This window comes from Eimeria necatrix, genomic scaffold (assembly GCF_000499385.1).
Source record: "Eimeria necatrix Houghton genomic scaffold, Enh_scaff13, whole genome shotgun sequence".
Taxonomy (NCBI): domain Eukaryota; phylum Apicomplexa; class Conoidasida; order Eucoccidiorida; family Eimeriidae; genus Eimeria; species Eimeria necatrix.
This window is the reverse complement of record NW_013652052.1, coordinates 127,869-151,136: the sequence shown is the minus strand read 5'-3', so window position 1 is coordinate 151,136 and position 23,268 is coordinate 127,869. Positions and strand designations below refer to the sequence as shown.

The 23,268-nt window shown below is 49.3% G+C and overlaps 5 protein-coding genes across 5 annotated transcripts; 4 read left to right on the top strand and 1 right to left on the bottom strand.

Moving 5' to 3' along the window:
* Positions 1–1,476: 1,476 nt before the first annotated feature.
* Positions 1,477–2,670, top strand: ENH_00012990 (hypothetical protein, conserved; the record flags this gene model as incomplete). The annotated part of the gene is made up of 2 exons (XM_013578784.1): positions 1,477–2,181; positions 2,383–2,670. The coding sequence occupies 2 exons, from the start codon at positions 1,477–1,479 to the stop codon at positions 2,668–2,670; spliced, it is 993 nt and encodes a 330-aa protein (XP_013434238.1).
* A 422-nt stretch (positions 2,671–3,092) lies between these two features.
* ENH_00012980 (hypothetical protein, conserved) lies at positions 3,093–5,313 on the top strand (the record flags this gene model as incomplete). Its single annotated transcript, XM_013578783.1, has 5 exons — positions 3,093–3,658; positions 3,845–4,070; positions 4,308–4,695; positions 4,830–4,963; positions 5,104–5,313. The coding sequence occupies 5 exons, from the start codon at positions 3,093–3,095 to the stop codon at positions 5,311–5,313; spliced, it is 1,524 nt and encodes a 507-aa protein (XP_013434237.1).
* A 93-nt stretch (positions 5,314–5,406) lies between these two features.
* ENH_00012970 (hypothetical protein) lies at positions 5,407–7,983 on the top strand (the record flags this gene model as incomplete). Its single annotated transcript, XM_013578782.1, has 4 exons — positions 5,407–5,491; positions 5,665–5,841; positions 5,973–6,322; positions 6,454–7,983. The coding sequence occupies 4 exons, from the start codon at positions 5,407–5,409 to the stop codon at positions 7,981–7,983; spliced, it is 2,142 nt and encodes a 713-aa protein (XP_013434236.1).
* Positions 7,984–8,489: 506 nt separating this feature from the next.
* ENH_00012960 (cullin family protein, putative) lies at positions 8,490–13,255 on the bottom strand (the record flags this gene model as incomplete). The annotated part of the gene is made up of 15 exons (XM_013578781.1): positions 8,490–8,648; positions 8,768–8,835; positions 9,008–9,104; positions 9,320–9,561; positions 9,704–9,811; positions 10,048–10,337; positions 10,496–10,595; positions 10,846–10,938; positions 11,076–11,361; positions 11,493–11,756; positions 11,924–12,120; positions 12,281–12,347; positions 12,450–12,635; positions 12,844–12,943; positions 13,092–13,255. The coding sequence occupies 15 exons, from the start codon at positions 13,253–13,255 to the stop codon at positions 8,490–8,492; spliced, it is 2,421 nt and encodes an 806-aa protein (XP_013434235.1).
* Positions 13,256–17,794: 4,539 nt separating this feature from the next.
* Positions 17,795–19,696, top strand: ENH_00012950 (hypothetical protein, conserved; the record flags this gene model as incomplete). The annotated part of the gene is made up of 4 exons (XM_013578780.1): positions 17,795–18,543; positions 18,666–18,843; positions 18,945–19,011; positions 19,551–19,696. 4 exons carry the CDS (start codon positions 17,795–17,797, stop codon positions 19,694–19,696), a joined length of 1,140 nt encoding a protein of 379 aa, XP_013434234.1.
* Positions 19,697–23,268: the final 3,572 nt, after the last annotated feature.

The following is a 23,268-nucleotide window of genomic DNA, read 5'->3' as shown; positions in this document are numbered from 1 at the left end:
GCCACTGGTACTTCATAGCTCCTCAGCATGCCTCGGCCTCACAACACCTGCATTTCTCTTTCCTTGGGTCTCCAACTAAGTAGCCTGTTGGACAGGCACTTGTCGCCTGGCTTTCCTAGGACGGAGAGGACGCTCGGTGAGATCCTGTCCACAGAGGCCTTTTCAAGGTGTTGTTGCCACTTGTTGAGAGTCAGTACATAGCACTGCAAAGTAGGCGGTCATCCAAATGGACGGTCTGAATGTAGGGGGCAAGGCTGTCTCAGCGACTGAATCCCAGCCGCCACGATCGGCGAATACAAACAATATTAGTTGCTCAGGTATTATCTGCTTTCACACGAGGAAGGGGTCTTTTTACTTAATCGCATGATTACATCACCCGTAGCTCCAAAGTGGGAATACCACTGCACAGCATAGGGTTTACTGAATCTAGCCGATATTCTACCAGAATGGTCGAATTATATACCACGAATGCCAACAAGCCTGCTTTCGAGGATGTTCCGCTTTCCCCTCAGTTCTTGTTTGCGTAGGCAGCATGCCGATATTTCGGAATTCTTTTTCTCCAATTTGATGCGAAGTCTTCGAGACAACGGAGTGCCTATAGAACTGCATCTGAGGCAGCCAACTACAAGTCAAATGCGCGGCGTGCAATGCTAGTTCTTGTCCTCGGCAATGCGTCCCGTTTGTGTTTAAGACTTCAGTGCTCTTCTGGGAAATTTAAGACATTTTAAGGTTCCCAGTTAAAGCAGAGGCTAGATAGAGCGTGGACATTCGAGTTCTGGAGGCACACTGTTTGGGAAGCTGCACATAGGTACTTGAGAAGTGCAAGAAGACCTTACCTACAAACAAAAGAAATAGAAATGCAAAGGTATGCGCATGTTTGGCATTTGGGAAGTTGTGGAACCTACCTACAAGCGCATATTTTCGGGTGCAGCTTTCTGGTTGCATCACTGCGCAACGGGAGTCCCGAAGGAGCTGTTGTCAACAGTTGGTACAGGAATGAAGGTAGCTGCATATAGAGTCACAACATGAATATTAATTAACTTATAGGGGAAATCCCAGAATGTGAGGCTTCAATAGGACGAATGCTCATGAGCGCAGGCTGAGAGACTCCGCAAGAAGGGCCATGCTTCTCACCAGTGGAGACAAGCAACTTCCGTTTCCCAGCTTCCAGAGCACTGTTCCAAGAAAACCTCCTGCAATATGCACCTTCCCATCTCTCACAAAATTTTTGTGATATTATTGGGGAAATTGCATTTTCTTTGTCTAGGGACTTCAAAGGGTTAAACAAGCCCGTCGTATCGGCGCTGCCGACTGATTCGATGACGCTTACTTTCTCCTTCCTCTCCAAAGCTAATATTTCAATGGCTGCACACAAGAATTTGTACGTATATGCTCCGATGCCCTGTGCTATGCTAGGTGCAGTTCTCACTCGATTATGCACGAAGTGTATAAGCTTTCAAGGGAAAAAGATAGGGGATGTGGCCGCTACACAGCGGAGAAGCCAGTGCACCTGCTGCCGCCATGATTGGCGAATACAAACAATATGAATTTCCAACAACAACAAATGCACAAGACAAAGCACCGATAACTGATGAAGCCCATAGAAAAAAGCGTAGACATGAGGAAAAGGGCCTCCTACTCAAAGAACCCGACGCCATCGGCCTTGGCAATGTACTCAAGGGGCAGGCCCCACTTATGAGGAGAGAGATGTTTAGGCGAAGAATCTTTCCTATACGATTCGAGGAGTCCGCCAAAAACGTTGAGGAAGTGCAGCAACTGCTTATGCAGAGGCAACCACTTGGCCAGTTTGTTATTTCGGTGTTTTATCTTGCACTTCTCTTGATTTTCATCGCTTTTTCGTTGGAAATTACCAGGATATTTGAAGCCGCAGATGGAGTGGCATCACCGATAAAGTCTGCCCTGGCACCCTCATTATCTAATTTCAACTGGGTCAGCTACGAGGCGGCAACGATAGCACAGATAACTCCAACACCCGCGTCAATATCCGTTACTCCTGATTCAGGACGCCCAAAAAATGTCTTCACGATCAGTAGCAAATTTGACGTGGCCTCTTGGCTCCTCTACGGATTTATTCCCCTTCTCTATGGAGCAACGTCAGGGACAAGCAACTTGGGCACTGCAAGAATAGTTGGGAACTGCTTTAGGCTCACATTTCGACAAGTATGTAGGCAGTAGCAGGTAAAATGTGTTTGGAAAACTGAGAGACTTGAATTTGGCGTGATTCTTCGCCAGTTCCAAGTGTAGAAAACCTACCGTGGCTTCCGCGCCAATGATCACTATGACTCCCCTCAGACTGGCCTCGCAGCAGTCTCCGTATACGGAAGCTATTGGCATTCGTTTTGTCCCCAAATTATTGCATAGGTCGAGCTGGAAGAAGTTGAAGGGTATGACTTGGGGTATGAGGGTGTTTGGCCATTAAGTTGGGCTGGTGCCTCTGCCTCAATTGCAGCAGCAAAGCTGCGGTCGGACAACCCTCTCACAAATCCATCAAGCTCACGATTTACATACTCTTACCAGTTTGCTTCCTCCGGAGACTACAAAGCATTTAATCAAGGGGGAGGATACTATCAGGTCATATGTGAAGGTGGGTCGTGTTTCAAAAGACACTGGCACTTTTCTAAGGAAAGCAAGTGCTCCCGGCTGAAATAAAGCCTTCATAGAAAGCTTTGCTTCATCTTTGAAGCAGTAAGTCACTTTTGTTGCGGCCTGCTTGGGCGCAGACTCAGTGCAAGCCGCTCAAACCGCTCTACAGCAGAAGCAAGCCCCTTCTCGCTACGCTCCATGGTTTGTTCCGCTGCCAGTAATAGCGGACCGCCGAACAATATCAACTGTAGTCGACTTCTTTTCTATAAACCCGGTCACGGAGACATTTTCGTATTGTGCTGTCCTCTTTTCTTTTACCAGTTCAGGTATGGTGCACTGCTGGCTGCTAAATCAAACAGCAGAACAACCAAATCCTGTTGCACTCCATACGACATGGTTTCTGTGCCCTTTTGTACGCAGGGTCGGTCCAGACGCCATTGGTGTGGGTTTCTTCTCTCACACCGTTCTCTGCACAGTCTGACTGTCTAATGCGTTACGTTGCACTTGGCTTGCTCCTAATATTCTTGACTCTTTACCTGCTATGCGAATGCGAGGAGCTGAAGAAGTTAGGCTTGAAGTCTTGGCTCAAAGAAGGCTGGACAATGTTCCTCTTACTGCATTTGTGTGTACTTCTCTGCTTTCTTGCCTCTTTTGTCGCTATTCAAATCGTCGCGTTGCTTGCACCCAAGCTCGAGCTCACGGCAGCAGATGATGGGTATTACGAAATATCTGGGGCACCCACGGCGTCCGACGACACAGGGTTTTTCCAGCTGGTCAGTGACTACCACTCCCTGTTTTACGTCAACTTTGCAGCGCAGCAGGCATGCGTGTTCCTAGGTGCTCTGGCAGCAGTAACAGGATGCATACTAATAATTAGATTGGCCCCTTCCACTACAGGGATAGGGATAAAATCTCTACAAATGACGTTTCGCAAGACTAAGTTCTACATACTGGCTTGCAGCCTAGGGTTGCTACTTATAGTTCTTATTTTCGTCTCTTTTGGAGACATTTCCTTCGGGGATACAACGAGCAGCTTTGCCGGCTACTACGAGAGGTAGGTTCTTCCCCCATTCTCGTCTGCTCCTCGTTCCCAGTAGTTTTTGCGTGCCTACTACTCGCTAAACTTGATCAGTTTACTCACACCTGCGTAGATGATGCTCCAACTGAAAATGTAGCGACTGCAGAAGCCAGTGTGTAAGATTGAAATCAGGCTATACCAAACTTTCCTGCTTAAATGCAGCTTGAAAACATCAGCGGCTTTCCTCCTCGGCGGAACGATTGGAAACTACGATGTGTACTCTCTGACTTCCGTCAATTCTGTCCTTTCTGGGCTATATTTTGTGCCTCTTTTCCTTCTCTTCTCGGTTTTCGGTCTTACATTTCTTGTTGCAATGGTCCTGAAGAAGTACAACAGCTGCGCACAGAACACTGAACAAAACGTCACGAAGTACAAGCTCAACAAACAAGTATAAGACCGACCACAACTTGCTTATTAAGTGACTGTGGGCTACGCAGTCCCGCACTTTATCTAATTATGACTTTCTTTGTAGATAAAAACGAAGGGAGAATATTTTACTTCATTTTAGCCTGCAGTCGCTTCCTCAGTTACTGCCAAGGTTGCTGTACCAAACACTAACTGGCCGATACTTCATTGTACCAAGTAAGCGCTTAACACCCTAAGGTTCCTTTTCCGTGCTTTTCAGGGCCTTTTCCGAACACGGTATGAATGGTTCAGATATGCGCTGAAGAGGACGTGGATGGGTTTTTGGAAGGAAGTCTGCAGATGCCGATCGAAAGAAAAGCTGGAGATACTTGCCGAGGACGAGTTCGAAGATGACATCAGAGAAGCTCAAGAATTAAAAGCTTCAAAAGAGAGGAAGAAGGGAGAGCAAAAGCGAGCAACGAGTCACGAACACTATTGCAGGCATGCTACTAAAGAGGAGACCCACTCTTCTGCAGAGGAATTCTACGAGTCACCTCCCCAATACCCCTCATGGGTTTGGAATGAAATCGGGATGAAAGATCCGCTCAGCATCTATGCAGCACACTCCGGTACAGAGAATTGTTTCTATGTGGATGCAGCAAGCATGGGTAAGACCGCGGCTTCGCACGTGAGGTAGGGAAGGAAGCCTTCTAAACTCATACCAAACACGCCTTGCGTTTGTGCGCAAGCGAGACTTACTTGGCCTTTTGCGAAGTGTACTGCTGCACTGAGTTCATCGCAGCGGAGTATTCAAAGACGTACGGGTACTTTAATGGATTTGATGTGGCCGACTATACAAGCTCAGGGGAAGGTTATTTCACGCCTAAGCTTGCAGTCAATACAGTGCAGAAGGCACCCGCACCCTCCATCGCCAAAGTACTCACTGGCTTCTTAGGGTAGCTCAGCAATAGTTTCAATAGCGCACTACAACAAAGATTCATACTTGCAGCAACGTGTCAAAAAAGCCGCGACAAGTGGTATATCTAATGCAACTTCTTTGGTCACTGTGTTTATAGGTTTACCTCCTAGTGAGACATCAAATGCAAAAGGACCACCAGGATGCTTGGAAAAAGCTCTTTGTAGTCGTCTTTCTTGTAGTCGTCATAGCAACAATTACCCTGCAAGTGAGCGATTATTCGTGCCGTAACTACTTCACTTGGGAAAAAGTACTTCTTAAGGGGGGCAACATAGCTTCTCAGACTGTCAACCTCTCTTTCGCTTCCTGATCCCAAGAAATAGCGTTCAAAGGATATGGCAGATGGCTCCCCTGCATCAACGATTGGGTCTTTTCGCAGCTCTCGGTAGACACAGCAGCCGATATGCGGGAAATGGCTGGCCAAGCTGCTTCAAGAACGGCGTTCACCTTGGATCCTGTTACCTTTGGCTGCCCAGATTCTTCCCTTGGTACGAAAAGACTAAAGCGCATTGGTTAAGTTTTATTCCTTAATATGCTTATCTGCCCAGTTGGTGCAAAGCTTGGGACGTTCATAAAAGACCACAATATTGCAACGTATTTCACCTGAGGATAGCGCTTGGCAATTTTTTGTTGCACTTGAAGCACATATTCTGCTCCGCAGGCTTGACCAATGTGGATGTTACGATAAGTCTTCCCACGCAGCCTCTATTCAATATAATCACACCGAGAGACCTTTACAGTTGGCTAGTAGCCGACGAGGGACTGATGGCATTTTTGACGTCCTCCACCAAATCTGCATTGTTTGGCGAGGCATTTCCACAGCTAAAGCAACAAAACGGTAGGGCATTCCACTACCACTTTAAGTGCTGTGTAATTCAGGTGGATTTCGTCTGCCTGTTTCTGTTTGGAGGACATTATTTAATTGAAGTTCACCTTCTTGAATTGCTTTTATTGCGACATTGTGGGTAGGCAACGCGTATCAGCAGCTTGTGCTATACAACTGGAACAGCGCTGTGACTACACGTTCCGTTCGCCTAACCTTAGTTCTCCGCGAGGAGGCGTCCTTCCCAACTCAGCTAGGCTTCTCCTGTGAGTCGTTGCAGTGCGAATACCAGCCGCTTTTTGAAACCACTGCCTTCCAAGATTTTTTGAGGCGACTGGCACAGGAGAACATCTTGAGAGACGTTGTTGCGGAACTTACAGTTCATGTTGTCTTGATAAATAGCAACCAGCGTGACACCGTGCTGGAGGCGCATATACAGTTTCCAAGGAATCGAGGAGGCAACGTTACACCAAAATTCTCTACTGAAACTTTCACTGTGAGTACCCGTGTAATACCAAAGATACGGATATGCCAAGTCCTTCGCTAAATAATTCAGTATCCAAAACGGAATTATTCCGCTGAATACAACAAAGTCGCCTTCAACAGAGTTTGTCTGTGGCGCCTCAGTTGCAGCCATACTCTACATGGGATTTTACAACCGTAGCTGCCGTGGCTCTGCAAGTGGCAAGCGGAGCGCTTTTCTTGTTTTTCGGATGCTCATTCTTTGTGGAGTTTTGCCGGCTGAGGGGAAGACTGAAGGAGGAGCGTGAAGACTACAGCTTTGGCTTGTGCTTAGGAGTTTTTTTTATCGACGACCTTTTCAATGCTTTCGACATCATTGGCTTCATTGTACTGGCTTGTGCAATTTTTGTGTGGGTACTTCATGTGTGTGCTTCACCTCACGCAGAAGTGCTCAATTTAGCTGAAGATCTCTCCACCGCTTTAGTTGCTGCCGCTTCCGGGGCCACAGAGGAAGCGGAGGCAACCGCAGCAGCTGGGGTTTTCTTCAGGGCCTTCAGTTCAACATCTGCCTTGCTCCGCATCTACGCTCAGTTAGCGGCGGCTATTTTGGCCGCTGCATTTCTTCGTTTACTCCGAATTGGGCGCAAACGCAAGCGCATGACCATGATGTTTTTTGCTGTTGCTTCGGCAGCAGAAGAGATGATACAGGTCCTGATAGGTACGGTACTAATTTTCATGGGCTTCGCATATTTGTGCTTTCTTTCCTTTGGCCGTTACCTGGAGAACTACTCAACACTGAAGAACTCATTTGTCTCCACGATCATGCTGACGACAGGCTTCTTCCCCTTATCGCAGCTCTTCCAGTCAGATGCCTTTATGGCCGGGGTTTTCGTTTTTCCTTACCTCTTTTTCATGGGAATCATTTGCTTCAGCTTCTCCCTGTGCGTGCTGCTCCGCTCTTTGGCGCACCGCTCAGCAGAAATTCAAGCAATGGAAAAACTTGGGAAGATTGAGCAACGCCCACTCTTGAAATCTTTACAGCTCTTCCTGCAGGAGCTTTCCTGCAGCTTTCAGCCTTCACAAGAAGAGATACAGGCTCAACAAAAGGAACTGGAGCTGGAACACCTGCAACAGCAGGAGGATGAGGCAACAGCATTTGGAAAGAAGACAGCTTCAGACCAGAAGGCTGACTTCGAAGTGCTACAGATGATTGAAGCAGTCGAGCGGAGACGAAGGGAAATGCCACTTAAAGTGGTGGACCTGCCCCCTGACGTCATCACCAGTGCGTTGTCTGACGACCAGTATGCCGCTTTGCCGGACGAAGTGCGATCATTTGCCAATCAAGAAGCGGCTCTCTTTGTGGATCGTTTCCGTAAATTGGCGATCCAGTTCCAGCTTGGCAGCGGCGATGTTGTATCTCTACTACAACAGTTAGAAAACGATGCCTACGTTGAGCTGTGGGCGCTTGCTCATGAAGTAGCCCAGCAAGAAGGTCACTTGCAGCATGAACTATCAGTTTACACGTCGCACGTTATCAATGGGCAACAGCGGCTCTTAGGCTATATTAAGTTCCTCGAGCAAGCGCTGCAAGACAAAGAGGAAGAGCTGCAACTTCAACTTCAGGAACTACGGCTTCTAGAGATAAAAGTTGAAGATGAGAAGCAAGCTGCTGAAAGGTATGGAACGACACGATGAGTGCAATCAGCGCTGGCCGTCTGAGGCGCTAGTACGCCGCAGTGCATGTATCCCAACATTCTGATCACCCATCGTCGAGCTAATCGTGCAGTGCTCCTTTAGAGGGCAATGAATAGGGAGCCAATAGCAAGCTGGAGTGCGAAAATGGTCACCAGGACTCCGTAAGGCTCTCCACACTTCGCAGTTTGAAACAGTAGCTCGCATTTGTGGAAGTTATTATTTCAATACTATCCCGGAGGACTCAAACGGTTTGATAAGCCAATGCCCTGCTTCATGCACGTGCTTGAGAACGCTGCGGGGTGTCGCCAACTGGCGCAAGACTCAAATCGCTCCAACGTCAAGCCTACTGCATGTCCTGGGTGTGAGCCCCTCCCTTATATGCCCGTCTAGAAACGTTAATGCCACGCCATTTCGGTTGGTTCACATGCATCAAAAGAGGTGAACAGGCATGCCGGCTACTCCGAAACTGCAACGAGCGCAGTCGAAACGGTCATATCGGGAACAAATCAAGCAACGTAATTGTATTGGGTTGGCTTGTCTTTGTCCCTCTCCAAGAACTCTCTGGCGATCAGGTCCTGTATTCTTTCCTTCAGCAGCTTAGGAGGCGGCTGGAAGAAATGCAGCTGGGCCATAACCTCGCCTACTAGCTGCTGGTGCGACAGGCTCTGTTTTACGAAATACAGAAAGCAACAGAAATACAGCTAGAAGTCCATCATCTTGTGCATATAGCCGTCAGAGAGCTTTTCAGTCTACAACGAATGTGGTCGCTAGGATTCTGCCTGACCTTGCGTGTCTTCATAATGCGCACGATGGCCGCATCAACAGTGATGGACCTGTCCTCCTCAACACGCGCTGCATCAAATTCATTTAACAAAAATCACAAACTCCATTACATGAGTCATTAGGAGCTCCACAGATTATGAGACACTCGCAGCTTTGTCGTAATTTGCTCATGTTGCTAATGCTGCTTTTAGATGCCGACAAAACTACAGGGCGCAATTAGCGGATGACAGAGCCAGCATACCCCGGCATTGTGCTTCCTCTTGCACAGGGGTAGGTAACTTAATCTTCCGGTGGAGGCATGAAAAGCTTTCATTAACCTGGAAGAGATCGCTCTCCGTCTGCAAGATGCGCGAAGGGGTAGCACAATGGAACGTTTGTGCTTTCGTGTGCAAAGTTTGACGGCTCGGGTGTATGTGAAGCATGCCAGGGCTCCTGCGACGACAGCCCGTCACGGTGGTGCAGCAAACAATACTCTAAAACATTCCTTGCAAGCGCATGTTGGCGAAGTCGTTGGTAGCATCATCTATTTTCCTGCAAGTAGTGCATTGCTGACTTTCTTGAGTATTTTAAAACGGCCAAGCATAAGTGACCCCAGCAACTTCTTCACTGTCAACTCGTCGAGGCGTAGCTCTTCCACAAGCTGCTGTACCGACAAAGCAGGATCGCCGGCGCAGCATATGGTGCGACCACACCCGTCGTCTTGTTTTCTGTTGAATCTTAGGAGTAGAGCTGCCTGCATTGTGTTGCATATGAGGTCTTGGCGATTTTGGAGTTGTGCAGCCACAAGCGCAGTTCCTGAAGAACGAACACCAATGAAGAAGCATGGCCAGCTTAACCGATTGTTGCCGCTGATGTTGCCGCAGATTGTCTTTCCGCGGTTACGAAACCCCAGTGTGCCAAAAGAGCTGGACAAAGTAATTACTTTCGCAGCACATACCCAGTGAGTTGACCCATGTGAGCTTCCTGTGTTGTGTCTGCGAGGTGTAGAATTGCTCAAAGGCGTTGACGCATTGGGCCAATTGAGGCGGCAAGCGCAAGTCAGGCGCTGCAGCCAACCGAACGCCGTCACAGCTAAAACATCGCTGGTTGCACAAGATTGAAAACCAGCGTCTGGTTTAGGTATTGGGGCGTCATAGACACAAGCGTTGGCTCGGCACCGGTGCCTCGTACATATGCGGACTCTTAAGGAATTCAAGCTACCTGTCAAGGGCTGTCCTCACTTGCCTGGATATGTTGGCCAATGCGCAGTGCTTAGGGCCTGCACCGAAAATTCTACATCACCTATCATTACCGTTTCCACTGTGGCAGATGAGACGGATGCATCCTTGATCCTGGATGCACTCTCATTTACTTTCGACTCCTGCTCATCCGCCTTTCTCTTCAGCTGCTCTTCTTGCTGCTGCTGCTGGAATGACCGCATAAGACCAGCAGCTACTTGGAGATCGTTCACCATCCCCTCTACTTTCGCAGTGAAATGGGCGCCACATTTAAGACGCAGTTTCGCTATTAGTAACCGCTCGAGCTCGAGTGATGCAGAGGTCTCATGCAACAGCCGACGACCCAACTGCGTTCTGGGAACACAAAAAAGGAATATTTATATGCATTATATTGGCATCACATGCCTTCGACGCTGAGAGCACAGGAAACTGATGTGCGGGCAAAGGCTGACGACAGTTGATGATGCGCTATCGGCAGGCTACCCTCAGCTGGGTATTCTTCAGTTGTGCACCTGTATTGCTCAGCAAAAAGGTCTTTGTCCGTTACGTAGTTGAAAATTTCAACAACTTTCATGAGGCACTCTTCGATTTCATCGTCACCCATTCTCTCGCCTAGCGCAACAAGGCAGTCTTCTGACAATCGTGTGGTCCTAGCTAATGAGGAAACAGAAAGCAGGGGCTATATCTGCAGTCTAAGTAGAGCAATGGGAGCACTGGTTCAAAAGTGTCCCTCAAGGCTTCGGAAATTGTGGACACACGAGCAGCACAGTACACTCCTCACTACTAAATATGGATCGGAGAAGATATCTGGCAGGACGGTACATCTGGAGAAATAACTCTTTTCGTCCAAATACTAGCTTACCCCCAGCCTTCCTCAGAATGCGGTCACAAAACGACGCCAGCAGTTGAGCAAAAGGGGGCTGCAGAGATTGCGCGTTGACGAAGCTTTCGAACGCTGAAGCATGCGAGAGTACACAGTTCAGGTAAACTGCGGAGCTCAGGCTCAACAAAAAATAACCCTTTTTTCGACTCCTTCCTTTAGCAGGCCTTTACCATTTCCAAGCATGTAATTTGCCGGCACATTTTACGAACCTTCTTTGAGTGCCTTCTGGAATAGTGAGTCAGCCTGAGGCGTGGGTCGTGCTGAAGAACCCAAAGCATCATGCGCAATGCGCTGCTGAGCTCGAAAGCAATCCAGTGTGATACTTTTGAATCGGTCGTGCAAATCCAACACGCTCTCCACAAATCGGTGCTCCGCGATGATATCCTGTTGCCTCTGTTGTTGCTGTGTCAAAGCAGCGTTGCTGCTGCTGCTGGCCGAACCTTGTGCCCTCATCTGTTGTGTCTCTTTCATCGCGGCAACCCGCTGCTGCACTAGCTACACGAGACACAGAGCAGTTATTCGAAAGAGGAACTTACTACATGTTACTCCAACGCATGAGTTTCCAGGGGTGCTACGGCTGCATTTGGCGCCCGCTAGTTGTTTCTGAGCGCTTATTCAGTACACACCTTGTCTCCACAAGCCGAAATGTACACCTTGAACTGCTTCGCTAGGTCTTCAACCGCTCCATCCACTAAGGCAAATAATCTGTGGGCCATTCGTAACTCCGCTCGTCCCTCCCCAGCCAGAAGAAAGGGAATCGCCGTATCTTTCTCTAGTAGTTCCTGTTGATGTTGCTGTAGAGTGCTTTTGACAACGACTCCCAGCAGCTTACTGCTACTGCTGCTGTGCAAGTACCTCTCACATCTGCGCGCTTCAGCCTCAAGCGCCGCCTGCAAGTCAGTAATCACACATGCAAATGATACCATGGGACAAACACAAATCTGGACTAAAATACAAGATCGGCACGCAGGATGCCCCATAAACTGGCGGCCAGGGAGCATATGGTGGTGCGAAGCCAGATGAGATTTTCTCCTGGGTGCGTAAAGCCCATGCTTACCTCCGCAAGTTGCAGGTATTCGGAGAAGGTGCTACTTGCAATCCACTCTCTGGCTTTGCGGTCATAGAACTGTTTAGTGGAAGCTAAAAGCAGGTCCTCTAGCTCGCGCTGGTAGAGGCCCAACCCTTCATCTTCAGGGTCAAGGCCAATATACATACACACTAGCTGCGCCACACTCTCCTCATCAAGCGACTCCCCTACAACATAAATGAAATACGACCTGGTAATTATGCTGTTGCCTGTCTGTCAATGGGTGCAAAAAGTACAGCAGAGTGTTTTGCAGGGCCGGCATCCTGGCAAGGTCATCGCGGCCTACGGCATTTGCAACACTGGGATAATCCAGTGCAACGAGCTCACCTTCACGCTGTCGACGAATCGCATCTTCGATGGCGGCGGAAACGGGCTGCTTAACCCTTTCAAAGACCTGCACGTGCCCCGCGCAACTCGCCAGAGTAAGCACAGGAAGAAACAGTATCCCTGAAAGGGGGGGTAAGCAAAACAGTTTGTGTGCTTGGGGCAGCCTTACATGATCCTTGAAAATCGCAATGCCCCTCTTGACCAGGGGAGCCTCCATGTACATCTTGACATAGTAGCGGTCTAGATATGCAAAGAATTTTTGAAGCCACTTTACCAAGGTACGGTGGTTCTCCCACCGACACAGCAGCTCCTCCAGCAGATCTGAGCCTCTCCGATTCTCCAGGGACGGCAGGACCTGATCAGGTGTAAGCGAACAATGTTCGAAGTATCTAGGCATCTTCACGTCCCCACAACTGTGGAGAATTAATCCTAAGAGCAACATCCACTGCAACGACTGGTAAGACTGCAGGGGAAGCTTCACGTGACAATACTGGAAGAAGGCACGTGCACCCTCTTAAAGGGCTCTGTATGATCTGCATAGCAAAGGGAATAAGAAGTCTTACAGTGGAGTGCACATAGCGAACTATTGAGTCTCCGTAAAGTTGATAGAGGTCCTGCGAGAAATTGTATGGTGACCGCTGTGTACACATCGTGTAGACCATCCTGCAGGCAGAAGTTATCGCCAGAAACGTCACATTTGATTTCGGATTGAATTAGATCGTCCTGCAGGGGTGGATGGTTTTTTTGTAGAAAGGACTTTACTTCTGAATCGCTACGTTATGGGCGCACAGCAGGTGCAGCGCAGCCTTACGTGTATATGGCTGCATAGTCTTCGTTTGACACGACACATACTCGTTTGGTCGCATGGCCTCGTTCAGGCCTCTGCTCCAAAAACCGCTGAACCTTCTCAATCCCCTGGAGACGCAGTTTTGTCCATCCCTCCTCCAAGGTCACCAACTCTCCGTGCCCATCCATGGCCACAGATTGGACAGCTCCCTGACACCGTCACTTGTCCTTTCAGCTGCCCCTTCTTACAGAAAGGCGACGGAAAGGAGCAGTAGGCGTAGCCTACTTCCTGTTCTGCCGAACAGGGGAACCGCACTGTCTGCAGTGCCAGATCGCTCAGTGGGAGGCCCTATTCGGTAGACACCTCCGTTTAGGCCGGCCATAAGGCAAACTTAATATCTCGGGGAAGCATCTGTTACCTTTGTTACAGTCGTTTTCGTGCAACACTTGCAGTCACGCTGGTCCCTGCAATGCCACAGTAGTGCTCCCAAAAAGCTGCCAGTTCCTCCCGACCTGACTGTACGACCTTTTCCCCTTCTTTTAATGTATACAGCGCTTCTGCTGCAATTGCAGCATATGTAGCGCTTAAGTACAGGAAACACCCTTAATGAGGTTCCTGCATGCCCTCTAGCCCATTAGGAAGCCTACAGGCGGCAGCCTAGTTACACTGCTCTCTGGAACGTAGTGTTGCCCCTAAGCAAGAGCTAAAAACATCACTACATGTAATATAAATTGTACCAAAGCCACTTACTTTGTTTCACTTCAACGCAGAGTCCGTGGTGCTCCCTTGGGGTGGACGATGTCCACACTAACACGCTGGTCTCTTCAAATGTAACAAATGGGGTTAGTGACTGTCACAGATACAGCTAAACACAAGCCCCAGTAATCTATTACAAATATAAAATCGAGATGATCACAGGCTAACCATATTAAGCTGATTTAGTAGACAACGTGAGCAATGAGCAAACGCTGAGCGGAGGGTGGCCAAAAATGCTGCAGCGGAGATTGTAAGAAAACCCAGCAGAAGCTGGCATCTATACTCATGCACCTTTTGTAGAGTATATTCTGTGCACTTTTCAACAAGACACGATGCTGTTTGCTGTGAAGTGTGCCCAGCCCTCGGCTACACTAGCACTTCTGCCGTTCACTATCCATCAAGCACGACTCCTCCACGCCGGTCTTCCAGAGCAAACTCAATGCGTGAGCGGAAACATTTAAATTGGAAGAATTGGGAAAAGTAACTAAGAAAAGGCTTCGGTTTAAATACGTTTCACCGTGAAGGTTGCCTATGCTGCAATTAGAAGCTGGGAGGCCTTCACTTGTCCTTTAGCGAGGTTTAACGGAGGTGTAATTTCTGTAAGAGGTTCCGTAAATTTCTTTAGGGATTTTCCAGCCTTCCTGTGTGGCGCAAGGACGATGGCACAAGCAAAGACGAAAGCTCTACACAGGGACTGCTTCGGCGCAAGCGGAAAAGCTTTCAAATCTTTAATACCCTCGATTTACGGTACGAAAAGTGTGGCTTACAGAATAATACCTCGGGCACTGGAGGTGTTATGAATGTACCAGTTCAGCAAACCAGTAGGGGTGGAGTAACGTAATACAAACGAGGCAAAAGGACACCTGCAGCTGAATTCTTCTTCACCACTCTGACAATTAATGGCAGCCAAGTATGCACTCTAGAACACCACACGGCCCTTTCAATGAAATGTTGGAGCCCAATTGGTGCAATTCTTGCAAGTATCGTCACTATCGTGCCCAAAAGTGGCATACCACGGGTAACTCACACTGAGTGGACTGTGGCCTGGTTCTGCGCAGCCAAGGTTGGAATTTTGGGTGTTGAGGCACCAGAAACAGTAGGATCAAATCGTAGGCAGGATTTTTTTTCACTGTCATAAGGCGATCATACGGTGATGGCTGACGCTTCAGGAGCAGGCGTCTCCGTTGTTGCTGCGGCAGAAGCGGCAGCGGGTGGCGCAGGGGATCCGTTAGCTGGAGTAAGATGGAAACACATCCACGAAAAGTGGGGTGAAATTTAAGCCGAGCACGGAGCTGATTGCAAAGCAGGGAATGGCAATTAACGCCTCCCACTGAGACTGCAGCCGTTGAAACCATGAAGATTCGACCGCTGAACTGACACTGGAAGCTGTGCATCTCATCATCAACATCTCTGCGGGTGGCAACGCCGTCGCCGTCGACAATTGTGAGTCATGCACTGAGCATTTCAGGGGCATTGAAAGACGAGCCAACGGTTTGTTGGGGAGACATGACAGCCCACCACTGGTCCCTTCTGGCTCGGGGCCCCAGCACAGCGCTGGCAGCAAAAAGGGCATCAGCCAGCAGCTGCGCGAAAGCCATGCGGTCAACGGTTTCCTTCGGCTTTAGCGGCCGCACGTGCTGCTGCTGCTGCTGCATCAGCTGCCGCATTTCCTCCACCTCCTCCTCCAAGTCCAAGTCCTCCTTCTCCTCCTCCTCCTCCTCCTACTCCTCCTACTCCTCCTACTCCTCCTACTCCTCTTCCTACTCCTCCTCCTCCTCCTGCCCTCCGGCGCCGCTGAAGTGGCTGTACGGCGCAGGTGTGTGAGCTGATTTGGGCTTCGCTCCCGAGCAAAGGGCTTGCTCAGCTGGCTTCAATCCAGCCAGAAGAGCCATGCAAAAATTCATGTTTGTCAAGAACGCGATGGATATATCAGCCAGCATGACCAGCACGGAAAGGAGAAGCCACAGGAGAGTTACTGTGATGAGTAGACGATATTTAAAGCGGAGAGAGCAGCTGAAACAAGTCCTGTCGCACAAAAGAAAAGTAGTGCTGACACTTCTGATGCCTGAAGCGCTGCAATAAGCTGTTTCGATGCCAATGAGAAAACACCGGGACAAGGCGTGCAGCCACTTCAGAGATACACCGTGACAGAATGTCGCAAGAACACGGGAATTTCCGTCTAAGAGCTTCCACCACACAACTAGCCAAGACAAGGATACGCTGCTATTAGGTAAAAGCTTCATCGGAAATGGCGTGAGCTCGCTGAGCAGGAAGGCGGAGCTGGCCTCATACGCTGCACAGCCTGCTGTGGGGAGACTGTTGAATCCTTAGAGCATAAGATATTGACTTAGGAGCACTTGCAGAGTTTGGCTTGCCCTCGCAATTGGAAATTAATGAGCTACCCATAATGGCGGAAGAAGTACCAATAGAAGAGATATGATTCGGCTTCCCCGTTACAATGTGTATGGCCGAAATGGCCAAAATCGATGCAGGAATATGAAGATACACACGAGGGCATTCTTTGCGGCGGAGGAGTATTGCGACGATGCAGGCAGTTAAATGCCACTTTAACTACCACAGAAGGTGTAACAGTCATTCTCCCACATGGCTGCGAAAAGTCGCCGTACTCGGTGCGCGACTTTGCCTATGAATTTTATAATTTGTGCAGCAGAACTAAGTACTGTTGCAACTGTCTAGTGTTGCACCGTCGAATGCCAGCACATTTTTATTCTTCAACCCCTACGGCCCATTGAGGAGTGGCTGCCTACATGTCTACATGTGAAGAGTCGCTTTGTGGTCCTGGGAATTAAGATAGCACCCTTGCCGCAAGCGTGTGGCCGTGCTAAGGGCGTCACACCTCGTCCTCGAGCTTTTGAGCTGTAGACTGATTTCCTCAACGTAATTGTCACACACTCGATGTTTCTGTGACTCTGAAGCGCGTGCCTGCGTTTGAACCCCGCCAGTTGTATCCTAGTTCGAGGCCCTCCAGTAGTCTTTGGATAGGTAAGTTTAACATTGAAAAATAGCTCGGAACAGTTCGTTGCTTTAGAGTTCACTCGTTCAGCGCTGCTTGCCGCACGCCAATTTGTTGTGGCGCAGAGACTACGGTAGCTCGTTCATCTACTACCGGACACTCGGGCAGATAAATGCATGAGTTGAATAGGAAGGACTTCTTACACAATGCTACAGACGATTTCCAACGCGCGCTGCGGCCGGGGCGCATAGTACCATGCCCAGCATAGTGCCAGAGAGCTGCACGTGAGCAACTCCACGCGCTACAATAAAACACGACCCGGAAGTCACCCACATAGTTCCTGTCCTCCCTCTTCTAGTACTGTCCACCCGCGCTTACAAAAGAAAATTATGACTAATATATGTGTTTTGGATCGAGAAACCCCATTCCTAGTGTGGCTGACGGGGGCCTGCCACGTGTCGGCGGGGCCCCATACTACGACTGAGAAGAATAAGGGAACTGCCTGCGTCACTGTTTACCCGCCTTGTGGAAGACAAATTTAAACCTGTTGTAATCTGCATACGCATATAGTACACCTGTGTCGTCATGGTACGGCTTACAGTCTCATCGATAAGGCTGCGAGCCAGCCGCATAGCCGTGCAATGCATTGTCGGCGCTGCAGCTACGGCTACTGTTGGCAGTAAGCTGGCCCATATTTCGAGGATTTGAAACAATACAATGTTGTCTGTCGCCGGTTTGTCCTTGGGGGTTGGAGTGTTTGCAAAGCTGCGAAGGTTTTGTAGATCCAAACTACTGCGCTAAAACTGGAAAGTTGCTCTCCGGCTTACCGCGTGGTAAGTCTCTGTATTTCCATGTGCATTTAGGTGGTGTACTACTTTTGCTACGGCAACACAAGAGGCACCATCCCCCAGCTACGAGAGGTCCGCAAAACATCCCGGAAGTATTTGAAGGGCCGTACCAACCAGTGACTTCCGAGACGCTTGCACAGGAAGCTGAGATGCGCAGGCAAGAGCAACGGAAGAAACTAATCGCTCGCGGGATTTCCTGCAGAGCAGCGGAGGCAGTAGCTGATGCAACAGCGGCAGCAGTCGCGGCACAAGGCCTGGGCAGTTCATGGGCAGAGGAGCTAGCAGCAGCATATCCACGTCTGGGACCCTCCTCTGCATTGGTCGCCTCAGCTCTGGCGGGGGCCCCTCTGGAACTCCACATGCATCTGAAGACCCTCTTTTGCGCCACACTGAAGGCGGCATTGTTGAGTGACATTGCGGTCTTGGAATTGGAGCACGCGGCACACCCCGAAAGGAAACAATCGACTGCAGAGGCAGACATGCGTTGGCTCCTAAGCAAAACCGAAAGTGTGTTCAAGGAGATCTTTTACGATCCCGCTTTTCTCGCTATGGCGTCAGCCTGCGATTTTGAAAAGCCAGCGCGCGAACTGCTGCGGGCACTACAGCAGCTTCGCGCTGCCCGCAACTGCACCAGCAGCGGCGCTACCGAGTCACTGCTTCCACTGCTTCTAACGGAAAAGGGAAGATGCGCGCTGGAACGATTTATTGCTGCAGTTGATGAGGACATCCTGAGCAGTCTGTGCAGCAGTTGGGAAGGCAGCGGCGTGTTGCAGCTGCACGCTAGTCAAGAGCAGGGGAAAGAAGATACCTCAGCTCCCCGAACTCGGCAGTTGTCAGCGAGGCATACAGGAAAAGACGCAGGAACTTCGATGGCCCTCGCTTCCTACGCGGACGAGAGGTAACACTGCATCAGCGCTTGACTTACATGGCAGAACCAGCAGCAGAGACACTGCACTGCGCGCATGCTTCCAACTCCCTAATTATTATAACTACTGTAAATGTGGTTTTGTTGTGCTGTAGGTGCAAGACAGACGCACCCCGAGAGACTCACCGGGGCGCCCCCTTGTTTCTACGAGCTTCAGATGTCAAGGCTGCAAAAGAAGCTATTGAGCGACAAGGTTTCGTTGTCCTGAAAGGTGCCCTTACTCCTAAGCAACTGCAAGACGCACAAAAAGCAACATTTTCTGCCAGCGGAGCGGTAAGTTTGCCGATAGTTAGCGTACGACTCGATGTTCGGGATGGTGGGCCGCCGCAACTATTGGATGAAACAGAACCTCAAAGCAGTGTTTGTGTTAATAGGCTGCAGAAGGAGCATTGAAGATGAAAGAAGTGGATCCGAATATTTACTGCACCAGGCCTACATATGGTGCGAGGCTTTGCGATTGCTGCTGTTGATGTAGCTGTCATTACCGCCGCCATAAACTATTATGTTCACCATTGCTTCTTCTTAGCTTATGCGCCTTATTCTGAGTAGTTCTGTATATCGTTTAGGGCGTTTACACTGCCTTCTTCGTGGCTCGTTGGTGGAGCCGTCGTTAGTTGGTCTGCAGCGGCTTTTCATGCCGCTAGTGCATTCATACCTTCCATCTGGGGTTCCGTCGGACGCCCATGGAGCCCAAGTGAAATCACGGTGGGATCTTCGCGCACTATCAGTATTGCCATGCGTGGTTTGAGTCGCAAGCAGTGCATTTCTAGGTATTTGATGCGCACTGTGACTTTGGCTAAATTGTGCGGAATTGTGTGTGTTTTATGCATGGGTGTTTACCACAGGCTGTTCGTGTCAGAAATGCAAACGGTGAATGCCGGTATGTCCACTGCAGCATTATCTTTTCACTTCTTAGTATAAACCACATGGAAGGAGAAAACGTCGCAAGAAGCGCACCCCTCAGTATTATCTTTTTTCAGATGCACTGGCGCTGCCCCAGTCTTGGCATCGAGATAACTCTTACCGCGGGTTGACAGTGGTCATACCGTTGGTGCCTATACACCTCAGCAATGGCCCCACGGAGCTTCTTCCTGGTTCGCACATCCTTAGCGGCGAGGTAAACTGAAAGCACATCTTGACAGCACCCATAGGTAGCCCTTTGACCAGTCTGAGGCAGCAATAGGCTTTCATATACTTCCGGCCGGCTACTGATGTACAAGTTTTGAGTTTGCTCTTGTTCGTGGAGGGAGCGAATAGTTGGATTCGTTGGCTGAGCTTACTGCCAGCTTTCGCAACGAAATTGGTTGAAGCGGGTTCGACAGTTAAGGCCGAGTTGCAACCAGGTGATGCTCTTATCTACGACTCGAGACTTCTTCATCGCGGGCTAGGTAAAAGAACAAATTCACCATGCAGTGCTTGTTGGAATCTACCGGCGCCGTCAGGCCGCTGTCCTGCGGATGCGATAGAAGGATTGTTGTACAATGCGATATTGACGGTTTCCGTTGTTGATTTGTTTGTGCTTGCTTCTGGTGTCCCATAGCAAACGAAACTTGGCATCCTCGCCCTACACTAATCTTGCGCTACGACTACAAGGAAACACCGCCTCCCGGCGAGTACACTAGTGAGGTCTCCGCCCTGTAGTTCTTCGAGTCCCCATGTCCCTCAATCACTTTGTTAGCATATCTAAGTTTTTACCAGCTGTTTGATTCGGGCTTATCAATCGCAAACGTTACATGATTTGTTGCTTCACATGAGCTTGCTCTGGTCTTACATGTTTCGATATTGCTACAGGCCTTTTCCGCTCTCTGGGGGCCTCCGCATTTGGCCGAGCGGTTGGAGGCCTGCTCAACGTCTACGAGAAGCTGTAGATCTGCGCAAGCTCTGCGGTGCATCATCCATCTTGCATATGGCATATCTATAGGGTACTCGTGTTGATGCTGGATGATGCGCGCAGTGCAGATGGTACGGAGGCCTGCAAAACCAGGCTTGCGTGCCTAAGAATGCCTTCATTCTTGAGCATTGCTCAGGAAGGCAGCTCACAATATTTGACGATCAATTTTATCGAGATGTACTGCTGAGCAATGCCAGATGGATATGAAGAGCAGTTCTGTACCAGGGCTGCCCAAGAGTCGCCACTCTTCCACGGAGTGTTTACTTTGTGGACATAGCCCATGCGCCACTTGTAATTATAGCACTGACTACTTACGCTGCTTGTCTACTCCCAGAATTGTCAGCATCGAGCGAAACCTTACATACATCGAGTTCTGGGCGGATGCGCATATCGTGCCCTCTGCATATGATAAGAAATAATGCACTCCTCGTCATTTGCCGTACTATCTGAAATTTCATCTATCTAAGCCCTAGGAACGGGTCAAAAGTAAGTCGCGTGTCTTCCGCAACGTGGTTGCCCTCACGTGGTACCGGAGCTGCGCACAGGAGTAAAAAAGCACCTGTCCGTGCTTAATGCAGATCGGTATCATTCTCAAGCCAGTGTTTCTCTTCAGGACTAGGATTTCACGAAGTTGCAGCTCGCAACACGTGTGTTTTGTCGCGGCTAGTTACGTGACTACTCGCAAAGATATGTGTGTGTCTTTCGGGATATTGCAATTTTGGCTTGCCTTCTTCGTAAAACCTTAACTGTCCTCTGTCCTTTTTTATACTGAAGAAATACTTAGCGAGAAAGAACTTTAAGAATTGAAGGCAACACGGACTTCAGGGTAAGGTCAATGCGAGCAGTCTGGTTGCAGGCACGGTCCGTGTCGTTTCTGCAAACAGAGAGCTGAAAGTTTCTTCTAGATAAATGTAAGTGGCCTGTGCTTTGAGCTGTAGACGCAGCTGCACTCAAGGGGATTGACTTATTTAACGAGATACTGCAATTCTTAACAGATGGGTCTTCTGTCTAGCCGCCATAGATGAGAGTCGTTCATGTATGAGCCACCGAACGCACGGCACTGTGTTCGTGACACAGTCAACTGACTAGCAACAGAGATTTCTGCTGGCATCCCTGAAAGTAGTCCACAGAACAGCGTGCGGTGTCACGCGCTGCGTCTTTATATCGTCAGAAAGCCTCATTCCACTGACCAAGCTAGTGCTTGGATTGGGAACTTTTGTCCAGATGCGAGTTTACCGCTGCTAAGTTTCTACGCCTTCGTTGACCCAAAAGAAATCCTACTCATCACTTCACAATGCAAGCAAAGGTAATGGTAAGTGAAATATACACTGGAGGAGGCATAATCCCCCTTGACAGAAGGTTATGCTCGGTTTGTTTTATCATGTACCACGCTTCACGTCCTGCGATTAGGAGATCAGCGTACATATTGTTCGGCACATACCGAAGGGTTCGCACAGTGTCACCAAACTGTCTCAACATCGTATTCATGCTGAAAAGAAAAGCCTTTCACTACTTTCCTCTTTAAGCTCCACGGAGCTTCCCCCTGCTATCAAGGCTCATACAACAGACGTAAACATGGGTGTACTTGAACCACTGGGTGGATTGCCAACGCCAAACCATTCAGCAGTTGAGCCTTGCTGTAGGATTCTCGTCTGCCCTACCTTTGCCAGCTGGGGGATTCACCACCATTAACCCATGACGCCGAGAGCGTCCCCGACAGGTTTCGAATCTGCAGAAGCGAACGACTCTGAAAACGGATTACCAGACCGGGACCAACCTACAAACACACATCGTGCGTTGTCTCCTAAATGGCTGACTGAGAACCGTTGAATTGTTCCCTCGGCATCGCCTGGTCTAACCAGCCGTGCAGCCATTCACTCCCGTTGTACTGTCCCCTATTCCTGCGCGACCGTAGACCCTTCACTGTATCTATTTGCAACTGAAGGCGTGCTGAAATGTTCCTACTCATTTTACCAGCTATAGCGTAGGCCCTACAGAGGTGGATGTGCGGAAGCCGTCACATACACACCCAGAATGGCAGATTAGGAGTTCACCTTCAGCCAGGGCATCCTACAGCGACACAGAAAGTGCTGCTGCGGCTGAAGTGGTTCAGTCATGCAACTGCAGGTTAGAAGGAACAATGATGTTTATATGACTGCAATTCCAAAATTGGACACTCTTAACGCTACTACAACTTCAAACACGAGGAAAATCTGACAGTCCATTGCCCTGTCCTAAGGGCACTGGCAGCCAGGCCACAGGAAACCACTCCTACAGCAGTCGAAAAACTGCACCTACTCCTAGAAATGAAGTAGCTAAATCTCAGAAAAAAACGCTACACAATAGGATCCGCAGTGCGGGCAAATGCGTTACTTGCAAACTCTTCCAACCGTCCCTCTCCCCCAGACACACCTTTCCGCTGGCCATCTTGTATGAAGTCTCAAACATACTGAAGAATATTGGTAGCGTTAAAAGGCCTCGTTGCTGGCACTTAGCAAATTTTGTTTGCGCCAATAGCTGATACAAATCCAGGCAGCGCCGTCTAGTGAACAAAAAGGAACACGGACGCACCGCTTCATGCTAACATCCTTCCCTGCCTCAGTAACTGAAAGAGTAGTACTTTGCCCTGCATGGGAAGGTCAGACGCAACAAATGCCACCAGTTGAATAGTCGCGGTCACTATCCAGAAGTGGACCCTGGAAATCCAGACGGCGCTACTTCTACTTGAAATATTGTGTAACATTCCGACGTCATGTCCTCCATGGGGAAGCAGGACTTCATCGAATGCCACCATACAGGAGCACTGA